Source organism: Oncorhynchus kisutch, linkage group LG11 (assembly GCF_002021735.2).
Source record: "Oncorhynchus kisutch isolate 150728-3 linkage group LG11, Okis_V2, whole genome shotgun sequence".
In the NCBI taxonomy this organism is placed as follows: domain Eukaryota; kingdom Metazoa; phylum Chordata; class Actinopteri; order Salmoniformes; family Salmonidae; genus Oncorhynchus; species Oncorhynchus kisutch.
Genome location: NC_034184.2, coordinates 30,332,745 through 30,357,585, shown reverse-complemented (window position 1 = coordinate 30,357,585; position 24,841 = coordinate 30,332,745). Strand labels below are relative to the sequence as shown.

The following is a 24,841-nucleotide window of genomic DNA, read 5'->3' as shown; positions in this document are numbered from 1 at the left end:
TATTAATATTTTTCCGTCATTGTCTTTTGATGAACGAAAACATCATAGTAGCTCAAAATTGATCAGAAATTACTACTCTGCTTTGCTCTTTGCAATTTTGTTTTCTGTTCTTCCTCCTCCTTGTGCGCCTATTTTTACAGTACTGTACCCTGCATCTCACAAACCTGTCCTTTGTCTCTGTGATACTGTAATTCTTGTTCTTTGTTGATATCAAAATCTATTGATCAGTCAGTACTGTTAATAAATGGAAAGCACAATGTTCAGGGCCATACAATTTGTCCATTGTACAGTATATAGCCTACAATGCACTGTACTACAGTATACACTACTAAAAGGGACAAAAATCTAAGGAGTAAACATGTGATCAATGTGCTTCTTCTTGTCTTTGGGCTGGGTCAGGCCAGAGCACTTCGTCGACATCACAAGCAATATTGTCCCTCCTGAGGCAACGGTGGAAGAAGCCTCTTGTGTGCCGTATCCAGCCCTGACATGATTCCTCACCTATATCACCACAGGCTAAATCCATGGCTTGCAGCAGATTTACTCTGGTGTAGGGTTGTCTATCGTACACTTTCCATCTCCAAGAGGAGAAAAACTCCTCAATCGGATTCAGGAAAGGCGAGTATGGAGGGAGGTACAAGTTCATAAACTGCCCATTGATGTTAAACCATTCCCTTACCTGAGCAGCTCAGTGGAAACTGACATTGTCCCACACTATCACATAGGTGGGAATGGGATTCTCATTTAGCTCTTGACCCTGCTGCTCTTGAACCTGCTGCTAAAATAAAATATATCTTAGATTGGCAATAAATCTTAGAAGGTGCTGGGTGTTATATGTGTAACATGGTGATGTAGAACACCATGGTTGCTGATAGCAGCACAGATTGTGACATTGCCACCTCGTTGACCAGGGACTTCAACAATGGCCCGCTGTCCAATCATGTTTCGACCTCTCCTTCTCCTCTTTGTTAGATTGAGGCCTGCTTCATCGACAAAGATGAACTCATGGGGTCTGTCCAAGGATTCCAAGTCAAATATTGTCTGTGTAGAAATACAATATACTGTATGTAGGATTTTGTAAGTCGTACAGAGACAGTGCTATACTGTAGAGTACAATTAGGCTTCTGATTCACATACGTTGTATGTACTGAAGAGTAATGTCATTCACATAGTATGTGTTAGTACTGTAGACAATCTGGATTATAGTAAATGTTTCTGAATGTACACTTACTTGCACATACTGAGCTCGCAATTCTTTCACCCTTAGTAAGTTGTGCCCAAAAGGTACTCTGTATACTTGTTTCATTCGCATCCTGTTACGATGGAGGATACAGTAAATTGTGGAAATGCTAACACTGTCGATTCCCTGGAAGTGTGTGTTGTCTTGTATCACTCGTTCCTGAATTTCTCTGAGTCGTATTGCATTATCTTGAAGGACCATGCCAACTCTAACGGCCTCTTGCTCCAGAGTGAATATAGCTGTCCTTCCACCTGCATGTGGCAGCCTTGCAATTCTACAAAAAGTAGTTGTGCAGTTACAATACATATTCATGCAGTACAATACATGCAGTGATTAACTTTACAAATGTCTATAGAAACAGCTGCATATAGTGTAGTACAGTAAATTGGCAATTACAAAAATACAGTAGTATCCTGTACCTGTTCTCTTCTCTGAATGTCCTTACTATGGTGGACACAGAAAATCGGCTCAAATTGGGTTGCACTCTAAGTCCTGCTCCCCTCATTGTCAGTCCATGAACAAGAACATGGTCTATAACTGTTGCTCGAATTCCATCAGATATTTCCACTCTTTGTCTTCCTCTTCGTCCTCCTCTTTCTCTTTCTTGCCTTCCTCCTCTTCCTCCTCGTCGGCCCACCTCGCATACGAACTCATCCTCGTCCTCTCACATTGTTTCTTCTATCCATTCTCAGACTTTCTCCTTCCCAACTTCAACAATCTGTTTGCTCTCTGAACTGGCTTATATTGGTTGTTTTGCATAATTTGAAACAGGTTAAATCCATTTTGAGTGGTTGTGTTCAATGAATGACATGTGTTCTCTATTTGTATTTGATTGTTGCCACTTGTGTTTACCAGTATGGATGACATGTGCATTAGAGTGCAGAATGTGTTTTGAGAATGAGAATGTGTTTAGAGTTTTGCTGAAATTTCTTAAGTGAGATCTGCAAATTGTGCTTTACCATGTGAAATGGTTTAAGGTATTGACAACAGACTGCATAATTTGCTAAATGAGTCCAGGCAACTGAGAACTTTGTTCAGCCAATGGGTTTTAGTGTTTTAGCAATTGAGAAAAACTGTAAATACTTACATTGCCAAAGTACGTACATAACAGCAATGATTGGACTAACAGTAATAAATAAATAATAATAATAATAATAGTAGTAGAAGTGGTAATGACATTAACATTAACAGCAACTACAACAATAGCAATATGAATAATAATAAATACAAGTTATAGTAGTAGACTCGCTCTCTCTATCTTCCTCTACTCTCCCATTTCATTAAGCTGAGACGGCATTAACACACAGTGACAGATGCACTCTCACACACCCGTCAGTGCTGGTGTGGCTCCGGAGCTGTGACAGAGCCTTGCTCTATCCCCTTAACCAGTGGGCCTTCTAGTCTCTTTTAGAAGGCATTAGTAGACGAAGCGTAGCTGCTGAATTGTGTCTACTCATGCTAAGCATATATTTTTCCTGGTTAAGAATCCTCAACTGAATTTCCCTCAACAGAGTAAATTACTATTGTTCTCTCACACTATTCTTTAGTCCAGTACAGTGATGGTGGTTCAGTATTTGTCATACATCGTTGTTCAGCGATGACAATAGGGATGCCAGCAGCATACCACCCTGCATTCCACTGCTGTTTTGCTTCTGAAGCTATGCAGGGTTGGTCCTGGTCAGTCCCTGGATGGGAGACCTGGTGGTGTTGGAGGGCCAGTAGGAGGCACCCTTTCCTCTGGTCTAAAGAAAAATATCCCAAAGCCCCAGGGCAATGCTTGGGAGACATTACCTTGTGTAGAGTGCTGTCTTTTGGATGGGTCATTGGGTGTCCTGACTCTCTGTGGTCACTAAAGATCCCATGGCACTTACTGTAAGAGTAGGTGTGTTTAACCCCGGTGTCCTGGCTAAATTCCCAATCTGGTCACCTAATCATCCCCAGTTTGCAATTGGCTCATTCATCCCCCCCTTCTCTCCCCTGTAGCTATTCCCCAGGTAATTTCTGTAAATGAGAATGTGTTCTCAGTCAACTTACCTGGTAAAAAAAAAGCATTACAGTGTTGTTACATCACTAAAAAGGAGGAAGAGTAGAGTAACTTCTGCTAAATGGCATATAGAGTTCTTGGTGGTCCATTTGCCGTTAGCAGTAGCATTGTGACAAAGAATATCCTAACAGAGAGGTCACACTGAGTAACCGGCAGAATTATCACCAATCCATAAATTCCCTTGGTGCATCCTCCCTCTGTGCCCCTGAGAAATCACTTAGGAGAGCAGTAATGGCGCTATTCTTCTGGCCAACAGCATGAATGGACCTCCAGTGGGCACAGTGGCATGGTTCCTTTATGCCACCTCTAAGCACTCACTCCTAGTTAAAAAAAAAATGAGATTAGCTTTTGTTACCTCTCCTATAAAAACCATCTCTCTTTAAAGAGAGGGGAGGATTGACTGAACTACTCCCTTTAACTCTGTCCTTCAGTAGCAATTCCAATCCCTATACTGATTGATTACATATTGGTTCAATATGACTAGGCAAAGTAAACCCAAGAACTTGGACTATTGCAATAAAGTCAATGTTAATTGTTAACTATTTGAATGTGGTGTTACCGCACCTGGGCCTATTTGTTTGGCTCAACAGAGGGCCACTGTACACTAATGCCTCAGTCTGTCAGTGTTTTGGCTGATGCAAATGTCACTGAGTGATATGATATCATGTTTACCCATTTGCTGTTTGCACTTGTTGAAGGTCGGGTAAATTACTTTTTCCTGTCAGGGAAACGATTAAGTAGCAGATTCTGCAGATTTGGGGCTGTTTGCACACAGTGTGATATTCCCTGTGTTTATTCCCTGTGCTCTATCTTCTCTCTGCTTTGGGTAAGACAAACACTGCATTCCTGTGCAGTTGGAACAGCCTGCCTGGCCTACCTGTGTGTCTGGATTCTAACATTGCTTAGACATGGTGTTTGCAGAGTAAAGGCCCAGTATTCAACCCCACTCGCGTCTGTCAGCAAGAACAGGACACAATTTCTATGTGTCCAGTTTGTAGTCAACGCCTGTAGGAAAACACTCATCCTATTAGGGGTGTATATGGTGTATTCTCAGGGGCTTGACTGGTAGGTAATACATGTCAGAATTTCTCAACTGCTGCTGATTGCTTCAGCAGGGTTCCTCAAACTCCATTGAAACCTCTGACATAGAGCTAGAGCTAAATGGGAGCTAAACTCATGTTTCACAGCACAAGCTTTATGCCTAAATACGAGCCCAAACAAGAGAAGCACCTCATCAGTCATGACAGACAACACAGTCTAATGCTGTGTCTCTAATTAGTCTTTGTTGGAGAACAAAGCTCCGTAAAAGACCATATCAACAAATTCAATACGCTCATCAGGCCGCTGCTGTGCTAGCACAAAGCATTAGGGCACTAGGATAGGCTCAGAGGCACACCCGCTTTCTTCACAGCAAGATAATGAAATCAGCTCTAATTTATTCGCTCACAGCCAGCCTTTGAGAGGTGTGCCGGTGCCAGAGAACTTTACAGCCCTAGAAGATTCCAGCCTAAATGCGCTGACAATTAAAACAAACACACAAAAAAGAGTAGGGAAAGAGGTACATAACACCTATCCATCTATCTTCAGATCTCCCTGTCTGCTTTACTTCATAGATAGACCAGGTGTGTTGTATGCACACTAATGGATAGGGTAAACAGCCTCATCATCACTTTGTTATTATTATTATGTCCCTAGCTAACATATTCATATCCCTCAGCTCAGCCAAACTAAAGCACACTCACTAGAGTTTTTCCCCCAGTGTAATTCCATATAATTTGATTGTACTCTCCCACCTATTCCATAGTGTTTGGAAAAGATTACTCAATAATGGATAGTGTTTTACTCCAGTAATGGCTTTATGAAAAGCTTTTTGTTTTGGACTTAGATGTAGTCTCTCTCTCTCGCTCGCTCTCTCTTTCTCTCTCTTGCTCTCTCTTTCTCTCTCTCTCTCTCGCTCTCTCTTTCTCTCTCTCTCTCTCTCTCTCTCTCTCTCTCGCTCTCTCTTTCTCTCTCTCGCTCTCTCTTTCTCTCTCTCTCTCGCTCTCTCTCTCGCTCTCTCTTTCTCTCTCTCTCTCTCTCTCTGTCTCTCTCTCTCTCTCGCTCTCTCTTTCTCTCTCTCTCTCTTCCAAAGGATGTCTTCCGACCTATCAGAGCGCTTGCAGCATGAACTAACATGTTGTCCACCCAATCAAAGGATAAGATAATTAATCTAGTACTGAAACATAGGCTACACCTAACTAGCACTGCAGTGTATAAAATGTGGTTTGTAGTTGACTCATAGAGAAATACAATAGTTGAACAGTTTTGAACAAATTCATTTATAAAAAAATGAAGGAGAAGCAAGAGAGAGAGAGTGTCACGATCGTCATAGTGAGGAGACCAAAGCGCAGCATGGTGTGAATGCATACTTTAATGATTGACGAAAAAACACAAAGTACACTAAACAAAACAAACTAACTAACAAGACGACCGTGACTGCTATAGAAACACTGTGCTAACATGCAACATAACATAGACAATAACCCACGAACCACAATACAAAACAGGCTACCTAAATATGGTTCCCAATCAGAGACAACGACAAACACCTGCCACTGATTGAGAACCATATCAGGCCAAAACACATAGAAATAGACAAACTAGACATACAGACATACAACATAGAATGCCCACTCATATCACACCCTGACCAAACAAAACATGGAAACAAAAATAGAAACAAACAGGCAGGGTCTGGGTGGGCACCTGGCCGTGGACATGGACCCCGCTCCACCATAGTCATTGCCCTCTTCAAGGGCCTCTTTAGAGTGGTGACCCTCGCCTCCGACCTTGGGTCTAAGACCCTAATTAAAGGACCCACTGGACTGAGGAGCGCCTCCGGACTGAGGGGCAGCTCCGGACTGAGGGGCAGCTCCGGACTGAAGGGCAGCTCCAGACTGAGGAGCAGCTCCGGACTGGCTGACGGCTCTAGCAGCTCCTGGCTGGCTGACGGCTCTGGCAGCTCCTGGCTGGCTGACGGCTCTGGCGGCTCCTGGCTGGCTGACGGCTCTGGCGGCTCCTGGCTGGTTGACGGCTCTGGTGGCTGACGGCTGTGGCGGCTCCTGGCTGGCTGACAGCTCTGGCGGCTCCTGGCTGGCTGACGGCTCTGGTGGCTCCTGGCTGTCTGACGGCTCTGGCGGCTCCTGGCTGTCTTACGGCTCTGGCGGCTCCTGGCTGGCTGACGGCTCTGGCGGCTCCTGGCTGGCTGGCGGCTCTGGCGGCTCCTGGCTGGCTGACGACTCTGGCGGCTCCTGGCCCTGGCTGGCTGACGGCTATGGTGGCTCCTGGCTGGCTGACAGCTCTGGCGGCTCCTGACTGGCTGACGGCTCTGGAAGCTCCTAGCTGGCTCACGGCTCTGGCAGCTCCTGGCTGACAGATGGCTCTGGCAGGTCCTGGCTGGCTGACGGCTCAGGACAGACTGGCGGTCCCGACGGCTCAGGACAGACTGGCGGCTCCGACGGCTCAGGACAGACTGTTGGCTCTGACGGCTCAGGACAGACGGGAGGCTCTAGCAGCTCAGGACAGACGGGAGACTCTAGCAGCTCAGGACAGACGGGAGACTCTAGCAGCTCAGGACAGACGGGAGACTCTAGCAGCTCAGGACAGACGGGAGACTCTAGCAGCTCAGGACAGACGGGAGACTCTAGCAGCTCAGGACAGACGGGAGACTCTAGCGGCATCAGGACAGACGGGAGACTCTGGCGGCTCAGGACAGACGGGAGACTCTGGCGGCTCAGGACAGACGGGAGACTCTGACGGCTCAGGACAGACAGGAGACTCTGGCTGCTCAGGACAGACGAGGCGCACTGTAGGCCTGGTGCGTGGTGCCGGCACTGGTGGTACTGTGGTACTCCTCCCCGCACCTCAGGGCGAGTGCGGGGAGGAGGAACAGGGCGTACTGGACTCTGGAGACGCACAGAAAGCCTGGTGCAGGGGGCTGCCACCAGAGGGCTGGTGCGTGGAGGTGGCACTGGATTGACCGGACCAAGAAGGCGACCTGGAGATCTTGAGAGCAGGGCTGGCACCATCCGCCCTAGCTGGATCCTTACCCTAGCCCGGCAGATGCGGGGAGCTGGGATGTAGCGCACCGGGCTAAGCACGCATACTGGGGACACCGTGCGCTCCACCGCATAACACGGTGGCTGACCAGTACAACGCCCGCCACGGTAAGCACGGCTCTGAGAATTGTAACGCAGAGCTGGCACAGGACGTGCAGGGCTAGGGAGGCGCACAGGAGGCCTGGTGCGTGGGGCTGGCACAGTCTTCACCAGACGGCTAGCACGCACCTCAGGACGAGTATGGAGAGCTGACCCAGGTGACATCAAATCCCCAACACGCTCCGTCGGGCGGATGTCGTGCCTCAGGCACCAACACAGCACCTCCCTCATAACTCTCTCCTCCAATCTCCCCATTAACTCCTTCACTGTCTCTGCTTCGCTCACCTCCAATTCCGCCCTGACCGGCTCTGGTTCCATCCTTGGCTCTTTATGGTTAGCAGGGGGAGATGGTTCAGGTCTGAGTCCTGACTCTGCCACACTCTCCCTGTGCCTTCCCCAATACATTTTTGGGGCTGCCTCTCGGGCTTCCAGCCGCGCTGCCATGCTGCCTCCTCATACCGGGGCTTCTCTGCTTTCACTGCCTCCAGCTCTGCTTTGGGGCGGCGATATTCCCCTGGTTGTGCCCAGGGTCCTTCGCCATCTAGAATCTCCTCCCAAGTCCATGAGTCCTGCTTTCTTTGCCGCTGCTGCTGCTGGCCGTTACCACGCTGCTTGGTCCATTGTTGGTGGGTTATTCTGTCACGATCGTCATAGTGAGGAGACCAAAGCGCAGCGTGGTGTGAATGCATACTTCAATGATTTACGAAAAAACACGAAGTACACTAAACAAAACAAACAAACAAACAAACAAGACGAACATGACTGCTATAGAAACACTGTGCTAACATGCAAAATAACATAGACAATAACCCACAAACCACAATACAAAATAGGCTACCTAAATATGGTTCCCAATCAGACAACGACAAACACCTGCCACTGATTGAGAACCATATCAGGCCAAAACACATAGAAATAGACAAACTAGACATACAACATAGAATGCCCACTCATATCAAACCCTGACCAAACAAAACAGAAACAAACAACGCAAATAATGGTGTGACAGAGAGAGAGAAAGCTAGCTATATTTTGTATGTTTTTCACTTTTACTTACTTAAAAATTCAAAGGGCACTCGCACATCTGAGTTATCTTTTTTTCAGGTACATGCTAACAGTTGAATAAGATGAGAAAAAAAGAAGAAACCCACACACTGCTCTTGATAGTATTACTGCTCTTTAAAAAGCTTTAGGTATCGGCCTCAAGGCCTTAGAGTGTAATGATTTTCTTCTTCCTCTGACGGGGAGTATGAAATATCGTACCAATGCGCAGCGTGGTAAGTGTCCATAATGTATTTATTAAACTGAACACAGAATACAAAAAAACAAGAGAAATAAATGAAAACCGAAACAGTTCTGTATGGAAAACACAGACACGGAAAACAACTACCCACAAATCATAGTGGGAAAACAGGCTGCCTAAGTATGGTTTTCAATCAGAGACAACCATAAACAGCTGCCTCTGATTGGGAACCATACCAGGCCAAACACAGAAATACAAACACATAGAACAACACATAGAATGCCCACCCCAACTCGCGCCCTGACCCAACTAAAATAGAGACATAAAAAAGGAACTAAGGTCAGGACGTGACATAGAGGCCTTTTTTTTAGCACCCTTATGTAGACATAGCTCCACCCACATCTGTTCCATGCTTTGAATGGGGTTGGAATCGAGGGAAAATAAGTAATGTTACCAAAAATAACAATGTGCATTTCATGAATATTATAATAACGTGTGTACATAAAACGTATTAAACACGTCTGTAAAACTACAATCAGGACATCGACCCACCAAGCAAGTTTTCATAAATCCTTGGGTACAGCGTAAGAAAAATGTCAGAGTAATCTGAAATGGGGGCATTAATTCATGTTCACATTTACAACATAACATACATCGGCATTTCATCATTAAGACCTTTAGGAAAAATGTCTGGAAGGTGAAAATTTAAAAACATTCTCTTTTGCTCTGAGTACTATTTATATCACCTCCCCTGTCTGATATCTTAACTTTCTCTGTGCCACAAAATCTAAAGGTAGAAATGTCAGGTTTTTGGTCATTAAAATGTCCTTTGACTGGGTAATCCCTGTCGTTTCTCCTGATTGATCTTTTATGTTCACTAATTCTCTGTTTGAGAGAACGAGAGGTGTTACTTACATAACACAGCCCACATGAACATTTAATCATGTAGATAACATGTGTGGTGGAGCACATAATAATGTAATTTATTTGGAACCGTATTCCTGTATGTGGGTGGCAGAAATATTCATACTTCATCATATTGTTGCACCTTGTGCAACCTCTGCATGTATGGCTACCATTCAGAAGAGGGCATGAAAGAGCCTGGCTGATTTCCTTTTGTGGCTGGCAGTTGGCATGGGCCAATTTATTGCGTAAATTGCAACCTCTCTTATAAGTGGTTGATTCTTAAATTCAACAGGTAAAGCTGGTTCCGATGATAAAGCATGCCAGTGTTTCTTGACAGCATCTCCCACTTCGCGTGAGTTCAAAGTATATGTGGTGGTGAACATTACTGTCATGTGTGCTCGCTCTCCGGCCTCTAGGTCACCAGGCTGCTCGTTATGGTGCACACCTGTCACCATCGTTACGGGCATCAGTGCATTATGACACTCACCTGGACTCCATCACCTCCTTGATTACCTGCCCTATATATGTCACTCCCTTTGGTTTCTTCCCCACTTGTCATTGTTCCTGTTTCATGTCGGCGTACTGTTTGTGTTTCTTGGTTTGTTCATTTATTTATTAAATATATTCACTCACTGAACTTGCTTCCCGACTATCAGCGTACATCGTTACAATTACAGTGTTCTATAGCTCTAGTGGGTCTTTTTCATCCACACATTGCCTCTTAGAAACCTATTTCGCATCTCCGCTGCTTTTTCTTGATAGTCCTCTGTGGAGTGGCATGTACGGTACAGTTTGAAATACTGGCTTCTTGGAAGTCCTCTTTTTATTGGCTCAGGTGGAAGCTGTCCCCCTGTAATAGAGTATTTCTGTCCATTTCTTTTCAAAACAGGGTTCCATTTGATATCTCAATCCACATATTGAGGTAATGAACAGGTTTAATTAATGTCACATTAATTAATGTCACATTCAATAGTTAATTTGAAATTGGGGTCAATGTCATTGAGTAATGCCATAAAGTCTGATAGCTCTTCTCCCATTCCTCCCCATATGAAACATTTTTTATCAATATATCAATACTACTTCAGGACTTGATTCAAAAATGTATTTTAATTTCCATTGTTAACAAAACATTTTTCAAAAAGACCCACATAAAGTTTAGCATAGCTTAGCTAGCAAATGCAGCTAGCTAGTTTAGCATACTCAAACAGAGAGGGATGCTAAACTCAGTAAAAAAAAAAATGGCCTCTCACTGTCAACTGCATTTATTTTCAGAAAACTTAACATGTGTAAATATTTGTATGAACATAACAAGATTTAACAACTGAGACATAAACTGAACAAGCTACACGGCCATGTGACTAACAGAAATGGAATAATGTGTCCCTGAACAAAGGGGGGTCAAAATCAAAAGTAATAGTCAGTATCTGGTGTGGCCACCAGCTGCCTCAAGTACAGCAGTGCATCTCGTCCTCATGGACTGCACCAGATTTGTCAGTTCTTGTTGTGAGATGTTACCCCACTCTTCCACCAAGGCAACTGCAAGTTCCCGGACATTTCTGGGGGGAATGGCCCTAGCCCTCACCCTCCGATCCAACAGGTCCCAGACATGCTCAATGGGATTGAGAGCTGGGCTCTTCGCTGGCCATGGCAGAACACTGACATTCCTGTCTTGCAGGAAATCACGCACAGAACGAGCAGTATGGCTGGTGGCATTGTCATGCTGGAGTGTCATGTCAGGATGAGCCTGCAGGAAGGGTACCACAGCTTTGAGATTGCCTGAAATGACAACAAGCTGAGTCCGATAATGCTGTGACACACCGTCCCAGACCATGACGGACCATACACCTCCAAAATCGCTCCCGCTCCAGAGTACAGGCCTCGGTGTAACGCTCATTCCTTTGACGATAAACGTGAATCCGACCATCACCCCTGGTGAGACAAAACCTTGACTCATCAGTGAAGAGCACTTTTTGCCAGTCCTGTCGGGTCCAGCGATGGTGGGTTTGTGCCCATAGGTGACGTTGTTGCCAGTGATGTCTGGTGAGGACCTGCCTTACAACAGGCCTACAAGCCCTCAGTCCAGCCTCTCTCACCCTATTGGGGACAGTCTGAGCACTGATGGAGGGATTGTGCATTCCTGGTGTAACTCAGGCAGTTGTTGTTGCCATCCTGTACCTGTCCCGCAGGTGTGATGTTCGGATGTACTGATCCTGTGCAGGTGTTGTTACATTGTGAGGACGATCAGCTGTCCGTCCTGTCTCCCTGTAGCGCTGTTTTAGGCGTCTCACAGTACGGACATTGCAATTTATTGCCCTGGCCAGATCTGCAGTCCTCATGCCTCCTTGCAGCATGCCTAAGGCACATTCACGCAGATGAGCAGGGACCCTGGGCACCTTTCTTTTGGTGTTTTTCAGAGTCAGTAGAAAGGATTCTTTAGTGTCCTTAGTTTTCATAACTATGACCTTAATTGCCTACCGTCTGTAAGCTGTTAGTGTTTTAACAACCGTTCCACAGGTGCATGTTCATTAATTGTTTATGGTTCATTGAAGAAGTATGGGAAACAGTGTTTATCCTCTCTAGGGCATGTGGGACGCTAGCGTCCCATCTGGCCAACATCCAGTGAGTTTGCAGAGCGCCAAATTCAATTACAGAAATGCTCATTATAAAAATTCAGAAAACAAAACATATTTTACATAGGTTTAAAGATGAACTTCTTGTTAAACCAACCACAGGGTCATATTTATAAAATGCTTTTCGGCGAAAGCATACCTAGCCCAGAACATACCTAGCCCAGAACATAGCCCAGTTGATAAATTATTACAAACAGTAACCAGCCAAGCAGAAGCGTTACAAAATGTTGTTGATGTTTATATGTTTATATTCAATCCTCAGGTTTTTTTTTGCCTCAATGATCTATAATATTTCAACCGGACAATAACGTTATCAATGTAAAAGGTAAACAAGAAATGTGAAATGTGAAAAAACTCTGCGACATGTTAGGGTCCACTCGTTCAGACTGGTCTTACTCCCTCATTTATAAGAATACAAGCCTGAAACTATTTCTAAAGACTGTTGACATCTAGTGGAAGGCATAGGAACTGAAAATGGAGTCCTAAGTCAATGGATACTGTATTGCATTGAATAGAAAACTACAAAACCCAACAAAAAAAACTACTTCCTGAATGGATTTTTCTCAGATTTTTGCCTGCTAAATCAGTTCTGTTATACTCACAGACACTATTTAGAGTGTTTTCTATCCAAATCTACCAGTTATATGCATATCATATCTTCTGGGCCCGAGTAGCAGGCATGCTTTTCATCCAAAATTCCAAATGCTGCCCCCTACCCTAGAGAGGTTAAACCCTTTACAATTAAGATCTGTGGAGTTATTTGGATTTTTACAAATTATCTTTGAAAGACAGGGTCCTAAAAAAATGACATTTATTTTTTTGCTGAGTTTATGTTAGCTAGCTGGCTATGGCTATCAAACACTAGAACTCTTCCAAGTCAAGGTAACATTTTAGATTTATAAATGTATCATCACCGGGGCCCACCAGTGTCACTGCTAAACTGCTTACTAAGGTATCTACACTCTACTGCATGATTGTAGCAGGTTTACTAATACGTTAGTTCTAGTAGCTATGTTGACTTTGACATTAGCTAATATGGTGACAACAATGTAAGCTGTGGTTAGTGGTTATGATATCAAGTTTTTGATTGGAATGTTTGTTTGGCCTGGTCACGAACGGCTGATGTGTTGTGCACTGAAGTCCACAAGCAAAGATAAAACATGAGAGGAGGAGAGTGCATAGATGCAAGAAGGAATTATACAATCAATGGGATCATGCTGTTTGTATGTGATTGCTATGAAAGTGAACTGTATTTGCATGTGATCAGGGGTGTATTCATTCCAGTGATTTTATTGAATGTTTTTTAAATAGAAATATGTCATCTGTGAGTCTTTCTGGGTAAGTCTGTAAGATCTTTCCACACCTGGATTGTGCAACATTTGCCCAGTATTCTTTTGCTCTGTATTGAGCTCTGTCAAATTGGTTGTTGATCATTGCTAGACAACCATTTTCATGTTTTGCGCTAGATTTTCAAGTAGATTTAAGTCAAAACTGTTACTCGGCCACTCAGGAACATTCACTGTCTTGCATTGGAAACCTCCCTGGTCTTTGTGGTTGAATCTGTGTTTGACATTCACTGCTCAACTCCGTTTGGTACAGAGCTGAGGTAGTCAAAACAATCATGTTAAACTCCATTATTGCAACTTGTTACACACATTGTGACTTGTTACACATTTTTATTCCTGAACTTATTAATGGCTTGTCATAACAAAGGGGTTGAATACTTATTGACTCAAGACATTTCAGCTTTTCATTTCTATTTCATTTGTAAAAAATAAAAAATAAAATGTGTGTAAGCCACTCACACAAAATCTATATTTAATGCATTTTAAATTCAGGCTGTAACACAACAACATGTGGAAAAATGAATACTTTCTCTCTCAATCTCTTCTCTCAATGCAACATTGGTGTAGTAGTCTAACACAGAGTCTGGTTTCTCTGTAGGCAAAGCCATCCACGCGTTTGGGAACGGGACAGACGTGGGAGTGTGGCAGCCCATGCCTCCGGTGCAGACCACCACCTCCACCACCACTCCTTCCCAGAAGGCTAAGGACCGCTCCCCCAACTCACTGGATGCTGCCACAAACACCAACCATCTCAACACAGGAGACGAGTCCCTCTACCACTTCTGTGGCAGCTTGCAGGTGAGGGCTCAAGCAGCTATGTGATTGTGATTTCATGCCCAATGGATCTCCTGTCCTGGGGGCCTATGGCCCAGCATCTAATCTTAGGGAACTATTTTAAGATGGCACTGGCTTAATTTAAGCAATATTGATTTAATGAGGTAGAACAAATCTGTAGAGTATTCAGCTAGCACATTTGGTTCCTTGAAAATTGGTTCTGAGAACAAAGCCATAAGTTTCCTGACTGGTAAAACGTAAAAACAAATTTTAAACATTTTGATAACAGAAGTGCCATTTTTGCATGTTGTGGGAACGTTTATTCTTAGGTTGCAGGGAGGTTCTGAGAATGTTTTACTATGTTTTTAAGCTATGTTTTGATAACTGAATGGGAAATTGCCTGCCTGCCCATTTATTTTATCGATGCCAATTACATTTGATTGACAAATAAGATATATGCTAACTGTGGATAACAGTCCTTCAAGCTAGCTAGCTAGCAAAGCGATTCACAACTGTAGCCACCAAAATAAGTTGGTCACTCACCCACTCCTCCAATGACTTGACATCCTCCCAGCAGCTAGTTAGCTGTAGTAGTTGTAATAGGGCTACATATTTCTCCTTTGCATTGTGATTTTGTTACAGTTTTTTTTTTTGTCAAGCTTTAAAAACCAAAGCCAGACTACAACATTTTAGTAGCCTAGCTAGGACTGTGGTATGTGTCTGTACACTTTCACGGGACATGGGACATGGGATAGTATCGCAATAGAAGTTGACTCACCGATGGGAGCTAGTTAAGATGACTTAACTGTTGACTCATTCATACTCATTTATGTGTGTCCTAGTTGGTCCACAGGGCTTGTTTGACACATGTGCGCTAGCCTATTAGCCACATTATAACTGATTTGAGATCATTGCCCTTTGATTGCATTGACATTCCCGGGCCTTAGTTACAGTCGTCCGTTTTTGTTAAAAATAGTGAGTAATTGAAAGTGAAACAGTGCTTGCCGAATGGGTGTTTATGCTGAAGTACTGACATTCCCACAGAAGAACGTTGTTTCTTAACATTCTCTGAACAATTTGAAAACATTCCCAATGTCAAAACAGTTGGAGAACGTTCCAATATAATTAATGAAATAATTAAATGCCAAGAAAAAAAGTTTTTTGTTAAGTTCCTTAAATGTGCAGATAATTTTCCAAAACCAAGCAGCTATCCTACACCATTCCCAGAAAGTTGTGGGAAGGTTGTATGCAAAATAACCACAGGACAACCATACTCTCACCCAACTCTGAGAAACGGTTATGGTTCTAAGAACATTATATGCTAGCTGGGTAGCCCTTTTGAGAGCCAATGCAGCTTTTTTTCAGCAGAGCCTGCATTAACTTGTAATGGACTAACAGTTGTATAGGAGTCTGAGGCACATATATTGAATTGTTATCCTGGCCTATTAGTGGTATAGCTAGACACTGAGTGGAGTCATTCTCATAGCTAGACACTGTCCTTCAGTCAGTCAGCACATCCTGCTACACACTGCAGCTCAAACGCTCACTTCAACAGCAGACACACTAGATGTACTCCATCACATACACAGCATACACATACTCTAGCGCCCTGGAGAATCACACATGGCCAGTGTGCAGGCTTCATTCACCTCTGTAAAAAAGGCACGGTGGTGTCACCGACAAGGTGACGTGTGGTCTGATCTAAATGTCACCTACTGCCACCCAGCTCCCATTAACATGGATGACCGCTAGCCTGATGAGGTCCTGCGTTTCCCTGGCTGCTCGGCCTGCACCATTTGATAGGGCATTCATATGCTAATAGAACAGATTAGGATATATTACCCAGATTGATCTGTATGGCAGATAAATAGTGTGCAGGCCCAGGGGTGGAGCGGGGGTTATCTCTGTGATGATGTCCTGGCTTAGATGACCTGCTTGAGATGGATCTTACATTTACATCAGGGGACAAAGACTGGTGCTGTATCAGAGCGCACTGTTAGGGTGGTTGATGGTTATTAAGATTAACATCTAAGATTGTACCTTGATCAGTGTGAATGGCTTCAACAAAGCAAACCCAGTTGTATATCAGCAATGTGATGTAACTGACACTAATGTTCAGACTTGGGAGGCTCACAGTATTAGGTCTGTCCAGGGTTCTGTCATAGATACACACATTCTCTAATCAGATGAAAGTGCTCACTTTGCAAGGACACACACATCACACAACACACAAGTGCAGGAGGCAATCATCCTTCCCACACAGATGCGCATGCAAAACTATTGTATGGTTTTAGCAAATGTGTATTTGTCTCACATCACTCACACACCACAAACACACACACACACACACACAACACACACACACTAAGCTGATAATGAGGCTGGTGTATTGGCGAGTTAGTGCTGTTGGCGCTGTGCGCGTGGCGTGTCAAGCTGAAGTTAATGAGAGTGTGTGTTCCTGTATTAGCCCTGTTTGCTCTGTAGCGTGTGTTGAGCAGGAACGGCTGTCGGAGGCAGACAAGCTCTTTCTAATCACACACTCAGGGGACGGGCCTGTCAGAACACTCACTCCCCTCTCCTCTCCTCATCGATTACAAACCCTCTATACTGGCACTGGCAGAAAGCTGTAGCACTTGTACAAAACCAATGACTCAGGACCCCACTAGACTTCTAGCCAAAAGACAACTTTGGAACTTCCCACGTAAGCAGCTTGAAATATGTTTGTTTTTTTGTCTTTCATTTGATATATTTTCGCAAATCAAATTTAGCTCTACTGTGTATTCCTCAAACTGCCAGGAAGTATTTTTTTTTTCTTTGTGACCTTAAGCTTCAAACTGAATTAGAAAGGGTTCTCTTTGTCTTGTATCCGGTGAGAACGATTTGCCTCTCTTTGTGTGGATTGAAAGTGGCGCAGGCAGAAATGCCTTTTGTCCCACGTCAGAGATTCAACAAAGTCAGTTGGCTCCCAGCGTATCTCAGCACCAGGAACAATAGCAAGGAGAGTCTGTTGTGTTGCTGCTGAGCCCAGCAGGGCCTGTAGCGCTCCCCAACCTGGGCCTGACAGTTAAGAGCAGCAAAACAGATTATTCACTGTGAACCCCAGAGGGGATTCAGTTTTACTTATGAATAGTTAACTCAAATGAAAATTGCTTAGCTGCCTTTAGACAAGTCTGTATCAACCATATTCAAACAGCATTTCTGCATCAACATCGCCAGTGGGTGAAACTGGGTATAAAGACATATTTTGTAACATCATGGTCAGGTTGTATTTTGGTATTTTATTAGGATCCCCAAAGCAGCAGCTACTCTTCCTAGAGTCCACACAAAACATGAAACATGACATAATACAGAACATGAATAGACAAGAACAGCTCAAGGACAGAACTACATAAATTGTTATAGAAAATGTTTTACTTGGTTATAATCCGGTTGCAGGTTATTGGTATTCAACACCCTACACATACATACGCATGTACTCGTAAAGGATACAGGTCTGATTCTCCTCCGCTCCCCATGAAATCCCGTAGATAATGCATGGTGAAGTATGAAACAATAACAGCATGCCCAGTCAAGCTAATTGATGGTTTAGGCCAGCGGGAGAGAAATTAATTGTGCGACAGCTCTGGATTCCATTCAGTGGGCAATGACAAACATCTCTAATTTCCCTCTACTGTGTTCCATCCAACTCCCACTACAGCCAAATCCACACACCCTCGCACTGTCTTCTACACTCCCACATTACACTGATCTGGACAAGTTATCAGTCTAACTTTTCTCTACCATAAACCACCTCCAGCTTTGTTTTAGAGAATTTGGCAGTACGTCCAACTGGCCTCACAAACGCAGACCACGTGTAACCACGTCAGGCCAGGACCTCCACATCCAGCTTCTTCACCTGCGAGATCGTCTGAGACCAGCCACCCGGACAGCTGATGAAACTGAGGAGTCTGTAATTAAGCCCTTTTGTGGGGAAAAATTACTTCTGATTGGCTGGGCCTGGCTCCCCATTGGGTGGGCCTATGCCCAACCATGGCTGTGCCACTGCCCAGTCATGTAAAATCCATAGATTAGGGCCTAATTTATTCATTTAAATTGACTGATTTCCTTATATGAACTGTAACTCAGTAAAATCGTTGAAATTGTTGCATGTTGCGTTTAGAATTTTGTTCAGTATATTATACTGTCAGACCTACATCCCCACAACACACACACACACACACACACACACACACAGGAAAACACACATGCACACAGTTTTTTCTAGCTCCCACCAAATGGAAAACGGGAAGTATTATAAAGCATTAGAGTGACTGGCTCACATAGGGGACTGAACGCAACCCTGTCATGTAAATCATCACTTTTGTTTCACTGTTGACCACAGCAGTTTCCCTTCAAGGTCTTTGTCCACTTGAGGTCCTGCAAATACCAGATGACCGGCCTCATCATACGACATTACCTAGAGCAGCCAAGCTGTTGTTCGAGGCACATTGTAAATAAAAGGACTTACAAGTGGAAAAGCGCTGAGATTTAACTGTGACCAGAGACGTTTCCTCATACAACCTGGTCCGGGAAGTCATCTGTAACCACTGAATCGAAAAACTGTGTGAGAATCAATGACGACATGTATTTCAGTAGAAAATGGTACTGTATGGCTCAGTTGGTAAAGGATGGCACTTGCAATGCCAGGATTGTGGGTTTGATTCCCGGGGACACCCATACGAAAAATGTATGCACACATGACTAAGTCACTTTGGATAAAAGCTCCTTCTGAATGGCATATATATTTTATATTATTCCAAAGCAACAAATTACTGATGTTGAGCACTACCCATGGTCCATCACTGTTTACAATCACGTTGACGAGCGCATAAATTCCTACTACACACAGTATGGTGGTTTTGACCATGTTTCTCTTGGTTTTACAGGCACAGAAACTGAAGTCTAACATCTCAATTGATGGGGTGCTTTGCGTGGTAAGTGGAGAGCATAGTTTGATTATCCTAATGAACCTTGTTTGAGAAAGAAATATTAACTTTAAGCCATAACTATCAACTAACAATTCATCATGACTAAGACCAGGAGGTTTTCCTGACCATATGACCCATCCAGAAAATGTGACTAGGTCCTACCTAATCAATCGTGATCTATGTAAAACCACGTATGAACAGTAGTGTAGATTTTCAATTAAGAGGAAAGACTAAGGTAATTACTACTTGGACCCTAACCTCATGACACAGACCCAGATAAAGAAGTCAAGGCGACCTCTTCTGCACACATGCCCATGGTCTTTGTAGTCCTCTGGGCTGAAATGTGAGCATTGCTTATCTAGTGCTCTTCAAAGTTCAGTAAATGTCATTGTACATAATAAAGCTGCATTATTCCATGGAGTGACATTTAAGGAGGCAGTGGCTGGTTCAAACAGCCTGAGAAGACATGGCCCCTTTTCAGCTCTGCAATTCATTAGTGCATCAAAGAGCTTTTCATCTCACCTCCAAAGCAACACATGGATATGACAGAGCCACCCTGGCAAAGTTCTTTTTTTCAACTTTCCAGTCTAGTCTGCCAATTTAATCACACATTTGTGGTGTTATTACGACTTTCTAATTTGGTTTGGATTATGTCACCTTTTTCTAATTGAAAATGTGTATTTGATATAGTGTTTTGCGTGTAGCCCCAAGAGATCATGAATGTGGACACTTTAAATGCAGGTTTTTGATGCAACCAGGGAAATACTGATCGTTATGATTTGTCAAGTTGTTTCAATTCTCTGTCCCTCCCTCCACAGGACCCACAGATCGACGACCCCGGTATATCCAACTCCATCTCCAGGAATTCAGCCGGGCTGCCGTCATCTCAGGCACACCTATACTCACTGCTGCTCCTGCTGGCCGTGCTGCTACACTGCACCCTGGCAGCGCTCGACCCCGCAGCAGTCTTGTAGCCATGCTGCATTTCAAAAACATGGACAGACTCAATTTGTATAAAGAAGAAATTATATTCTCTGTTCCCAGTACACCTGTTGTATTTTTCTTTCCCTTCTCTCTGATTCCTTTTTTAATTCTAGTTTGAAGAAGCATTACGTTGAAGTGTGCTAAAGTGATCTCAGTGTAACTCAGTTTTGCTCTGTTTTCTCTCGTTTTTGTTTTATGAAGGGAAAAGCTTCTATGTCGGTCACTGGGCGATCATGAGAATGCATTGCTACATTCAAATACACAATGGCTGGTGGCTTTTGGGCAGTTCCTGGTACGAGTCCGTCACATGGGATCTATTGTATTAATAATGGTATTGTCATTAAGCAGGCGCTTTTATCCAAGTGAGTTTGTGTGTTGAGGCTGAGGCAAGAAATTGCCCATCACTTTGATCGCAATGGTTTACATGAGGTAGGCAGCTTTTTCAATATATCTCTTCTGTGGTGTGCGTGTGTGTTTTGATATGGTGTCTGCCATCCTTTCACATTTGAGAAGAAAGAATTTGAAGATGTGGATGGAGCTATGTTGGCACAGAGCTCAGACAGTATAGATGGCTAGACCACAAAATCTTGGCTTTCGAACCTGGCTAAAGAACCCCGTATTCTGTTGGGTGCCACGTTTGTGTCACCAACTCAGCCTGCTGCAGCAAAACACACATATTAAAAGCTCACGTTGACATTGTAGCTCAGGCTCATACACGCATGCAAAAAGCACACGCGCAAAGACCAGCACACACATACAGTACGCTCTCACACCCACATGTAAAGGCTCCCTAAAATGTACATGGAGCTATTTGAGTGAAGGGTTGGGTGATATGGTGATTGTACATGGTGGAATTGGACATTGTTTTTGGTCTTTCAAAGTAGTTTGACATATTTTCTCTATACTGGATGAAAGGGAGGAATAGATGTAGGGTTTCTGGTAGACACATTCCTACCTGAATGAGTATGTGAGCGCTGGACTCTATCTGCTCTTGTAAGCATCGTAAAGAGCTGTGGAGCTCTTGACAACAGCCGTACAGATGATGACTTTAAGAATTGTATCAGCTCACGAGAGATTGATTCTTATGATCAAAGCTTTGTTGTGTACACACACTGTAATTACACACAATCATTCAATAGGCTAGCATACATCTGCTCAATGTGTTGTCATATTGCCTTCCCAATAAAACGATCAATCTTATTGGAGCGAAGGCTTATAAATAACGATTGGCATCTGAGTCCAGCTGACGCAGAACATGTATGTATATTGTAGCACTTTGTATGTCTCCTGAGAATCGCTGAGAAAGTATCAAACTTGTAACATAATCATATTTAACTCTCAAATGAAATGTGCAAATAAAAATATACATTTGAAGTAATAATTTGCTCATGTGGACCACCCAACACACAGTCACCTCACACTTACATGTGGCATGTGCAGCAAATTACTTTATCCTTCGGACATTTTAAAGCATTTATGACATGCTGCTTGGGTTCGTGTGGCTTTTCAAAACATAATATATATTACATGTTATTTACTGGGCATTAAAATTATATATGTATGTACTTGATTGAAACAGTAATTGGACTAGAAATGTCTGATTATAATCTTCTATTCAGGAGCACTGTGAGCAATTTGATCAGATTCAGATTCCCTATAAAATACATCAAATTAAACAATAGCATTTTTGTTTTACAGCAAGCAATATATTTGCCAGAATACGTATAAAGGAACTCATGTAAATGAAGATGTAGCTCTCCTATTGTTTTTCCTGAGCAAACAAATATTCGACCAATTTTATCAGATTCAGATTCCCTGTAAAATACATCAAATTAAACAATAGCATTTTTGTTTTACAACAAGCTACGTACTTGCCCACAAACATATGAAGGAACTAATGTAAATGAAGATATCAATGTAGCTCTCCTATTGTATTTCCTAAGCAAACAAATATTCTACCACAGTTACATTTATGCTGTTGCCTAAATATATTGTTTTTTGGCAAATACCCTGTTATTTTTCTATCTTTTACTATTTTGGCCTTAATTTATTAAACTGCTACATCCTGCACAAGTAAGGAGCATATAGGACCGTACACAGAGGTTAAAGATCATAATATCGCATGGTTGATAGGAAATGCAATAAAGGATATAGACTATAATTTGATCTATAGGATCTGAGGCAGCTGGGTGGTTTAACACATTGGTATCTGCAGTTAGATTGCTGATATTTCACTGAGACAGAGGATGAATGTGTTGGAATCTGTGGGGGAGGGAGGATAACGAGCCCACTAAGTGGCAGGTGAAGACATAAAATACCCCAAGAGTATTTGTATTCATCTGCATCACATTGGTTGTTTAACTAAAAGAAAACTAACTGCAATGTTTATACTGATTGGAAACAAACAATCCCTCAGCTATCCACATTACTTATAGCCTGTGAAAATGTACAATCTATTGTATAAAATTATAATTAAAATGTTGACTCATCCAACAGTGGGGTTGTTTTTTTTTATTCCTTGGGGGGTTATTCTGTGGCCTGTTATAACCCTGTTTTGCTGGCTGTATGAGAGAGAGAGAGAGAGAGAGAGAGAGAGAGAGAGAGGCAAACACAGACACTGAGAGAGAGAAACATACACAGGCAGCCCAATTCAATTCAGGTATTTCTTTCCACTAATTGGTCTTTTGGCCAATCACATCAGCTCTGAAAAATATCTAATGCGAAAAGATCTTATGTGATTGGTCAACGCATCCATAGAGAGTACTGATTCAAGTATTTGCGAATCTGTCTGCATAAATAGACATGTGTAGCCATTGTCTGGTACCTGAGAATGAACTGTGTGAGCTGTGGAATCTGGAGCTGTGCTGAAAAGATTGACCGTGTTGACACATAATAGTTTATCTATAACATGCTGAGATGAAGACCGGTTCCAGGTGAGGACATCAGCCTTGGCTTTACCATGTCAGATAAACAGCTCACATGTTCCCAGGACATTTGGGGAAAATGTCTGACAATGTCAAAAGGAAAACATTCTCTTCGTGTCACGAATAAAACTTCTTTTTTTTTTTTTTTTTCACCTTTATTTAACCAGGTAGGCCAGTTGAGAACAAGTTCTCATTTACAACTGCGACCTGGCCAAGATAAAGTAAAGCAGTGTGACAAAAACAAAAACACAGAGTTACACATAAACAAACGTGCAGTCAATAACACAATAGAAATATCTATGTACAGTGTGTGCACATGTAGAAGAGTAGGGAGGTAAGGCAATAAATAGGCCGTAAAGGCAAAATAATTACAATTTAGCATTACCATTGGGGTGATAGGTGTGCAGTTGATGATGTGCAAATACAGTTACTGGGGTGCAAAAGAGCAAGAGGATAAATAACAATATGGGGATGTTGGGTGTGCTATTTACAGATTGGCTGTGTACAGGTACAGTTATCAGTAAGCTGCTCTGACAGCTGATGTTTAAAGTTAGAGAGGGAGATATAAGAAAGTCCATAAGAAAGTTCTGAAAGTGTTTGACTGTTCGCTGGCCCTGGACCTAGATTAGGGAACATTCTCAGAACACCTCTGGACAAATTCAAGTCAATCCCACTTGAAATACTCTAGGAACAAAACAAGCTTCAATGCACAAATACAGGAAAAAAGTACAATACTGAGAAGGGAGGGTCAATTTCATGCATGCACTTTTCCACAATGGAGCAGGAAATAGTATGTAATGGCTGTATGGCCTTTCTCTGGACACCATACTAGGAGGGGGTTGTTTAGCTGGAATGGGGTAGAAAGACAGCCAACGGGGTTGACCTTTCAAATCCCACAGATTAGGGAATGCTTCACAATTATTACATCACATGTTGTTACATAGTTTTATTCTGAAATCAACTCAAAATGTCACTGGTGTGGTTGTTTCAACAGTATACCAGCTGGTGCTCCATGTAAGTATGTTTCTTGCAGGCATTTTAATCATGGACAGAAATAATGAATCTGAGACAATATGTTAGAACATGTTATACAGACTTTGACAGAATGCAGCAGCAGCTGTGACAAACACATTGAAATGGGACTGTCTGAGTGATGTTGAAAGGATGCACTGATGATGTTCATGCTGCTGGTTTGGTGGCGAGAATCAGCTCTTACAATTAAGTTCAAGTGCTTGGTTGATATGTGGCTTTTATATTCATCCAGTCCTCTTACAGAAGACAAAACAACATACCCTAATCTCTAGTGGACAGATGCACGTAACATTGATCGAGCATCTGAAGCGATTTTGCAAGATTTTAATTCTGGATTTCTGAGAATAATATGTATCAGCTGAGGTTGAATGGAATGTGTTCCAAAGAATAACACCAATGTTATGTAACTAGGGCTCCCATCACGCACAATATTTCCAATCATATCCTGTAAAAGAGAAAAGATGGAAATGGCATGGGCTAAAGGAGGATAATGCCCTTTCAGACAAACAGAAAATGTTTTATTAATGTCAAACAAATGCAATGCACAACCTTGAA

At 42.9% G+C, this 24,841-nt stretch overlaps 1 protein-coding gene across 1 annotated transcript in view; it reads left to right on the top strand.

Annotated features, from left to right (window-relative positions):
• Positions 1-22,823, top strand: part of LOC109899769 (GDNF family receptor alpha-1) — a 109,033-nt gene extending 86,210 nt beyond the window's left edge. Inside the window, exons 7-9 of the mRNA XM_020495281.2 lie at positions 14,204-14,403; positions 19,305-19,352; positions 20,165-22,823. Coding sequence (XP_020350870.1) covers positions 14,204-14,403; positions 19,305-19,352; positions 20,165-20,320 — 404 coding nt within the window. The 3' untranslated portion in view covers positions 20,321-22,823. The remainder of the gene's footprint in view (positions 1-14,203; positions 14,404-19,304; positions 19,353-20,164) is intronic.
• Positions 22,824-24,841: the final 2,018 nt, after the last annotated feature.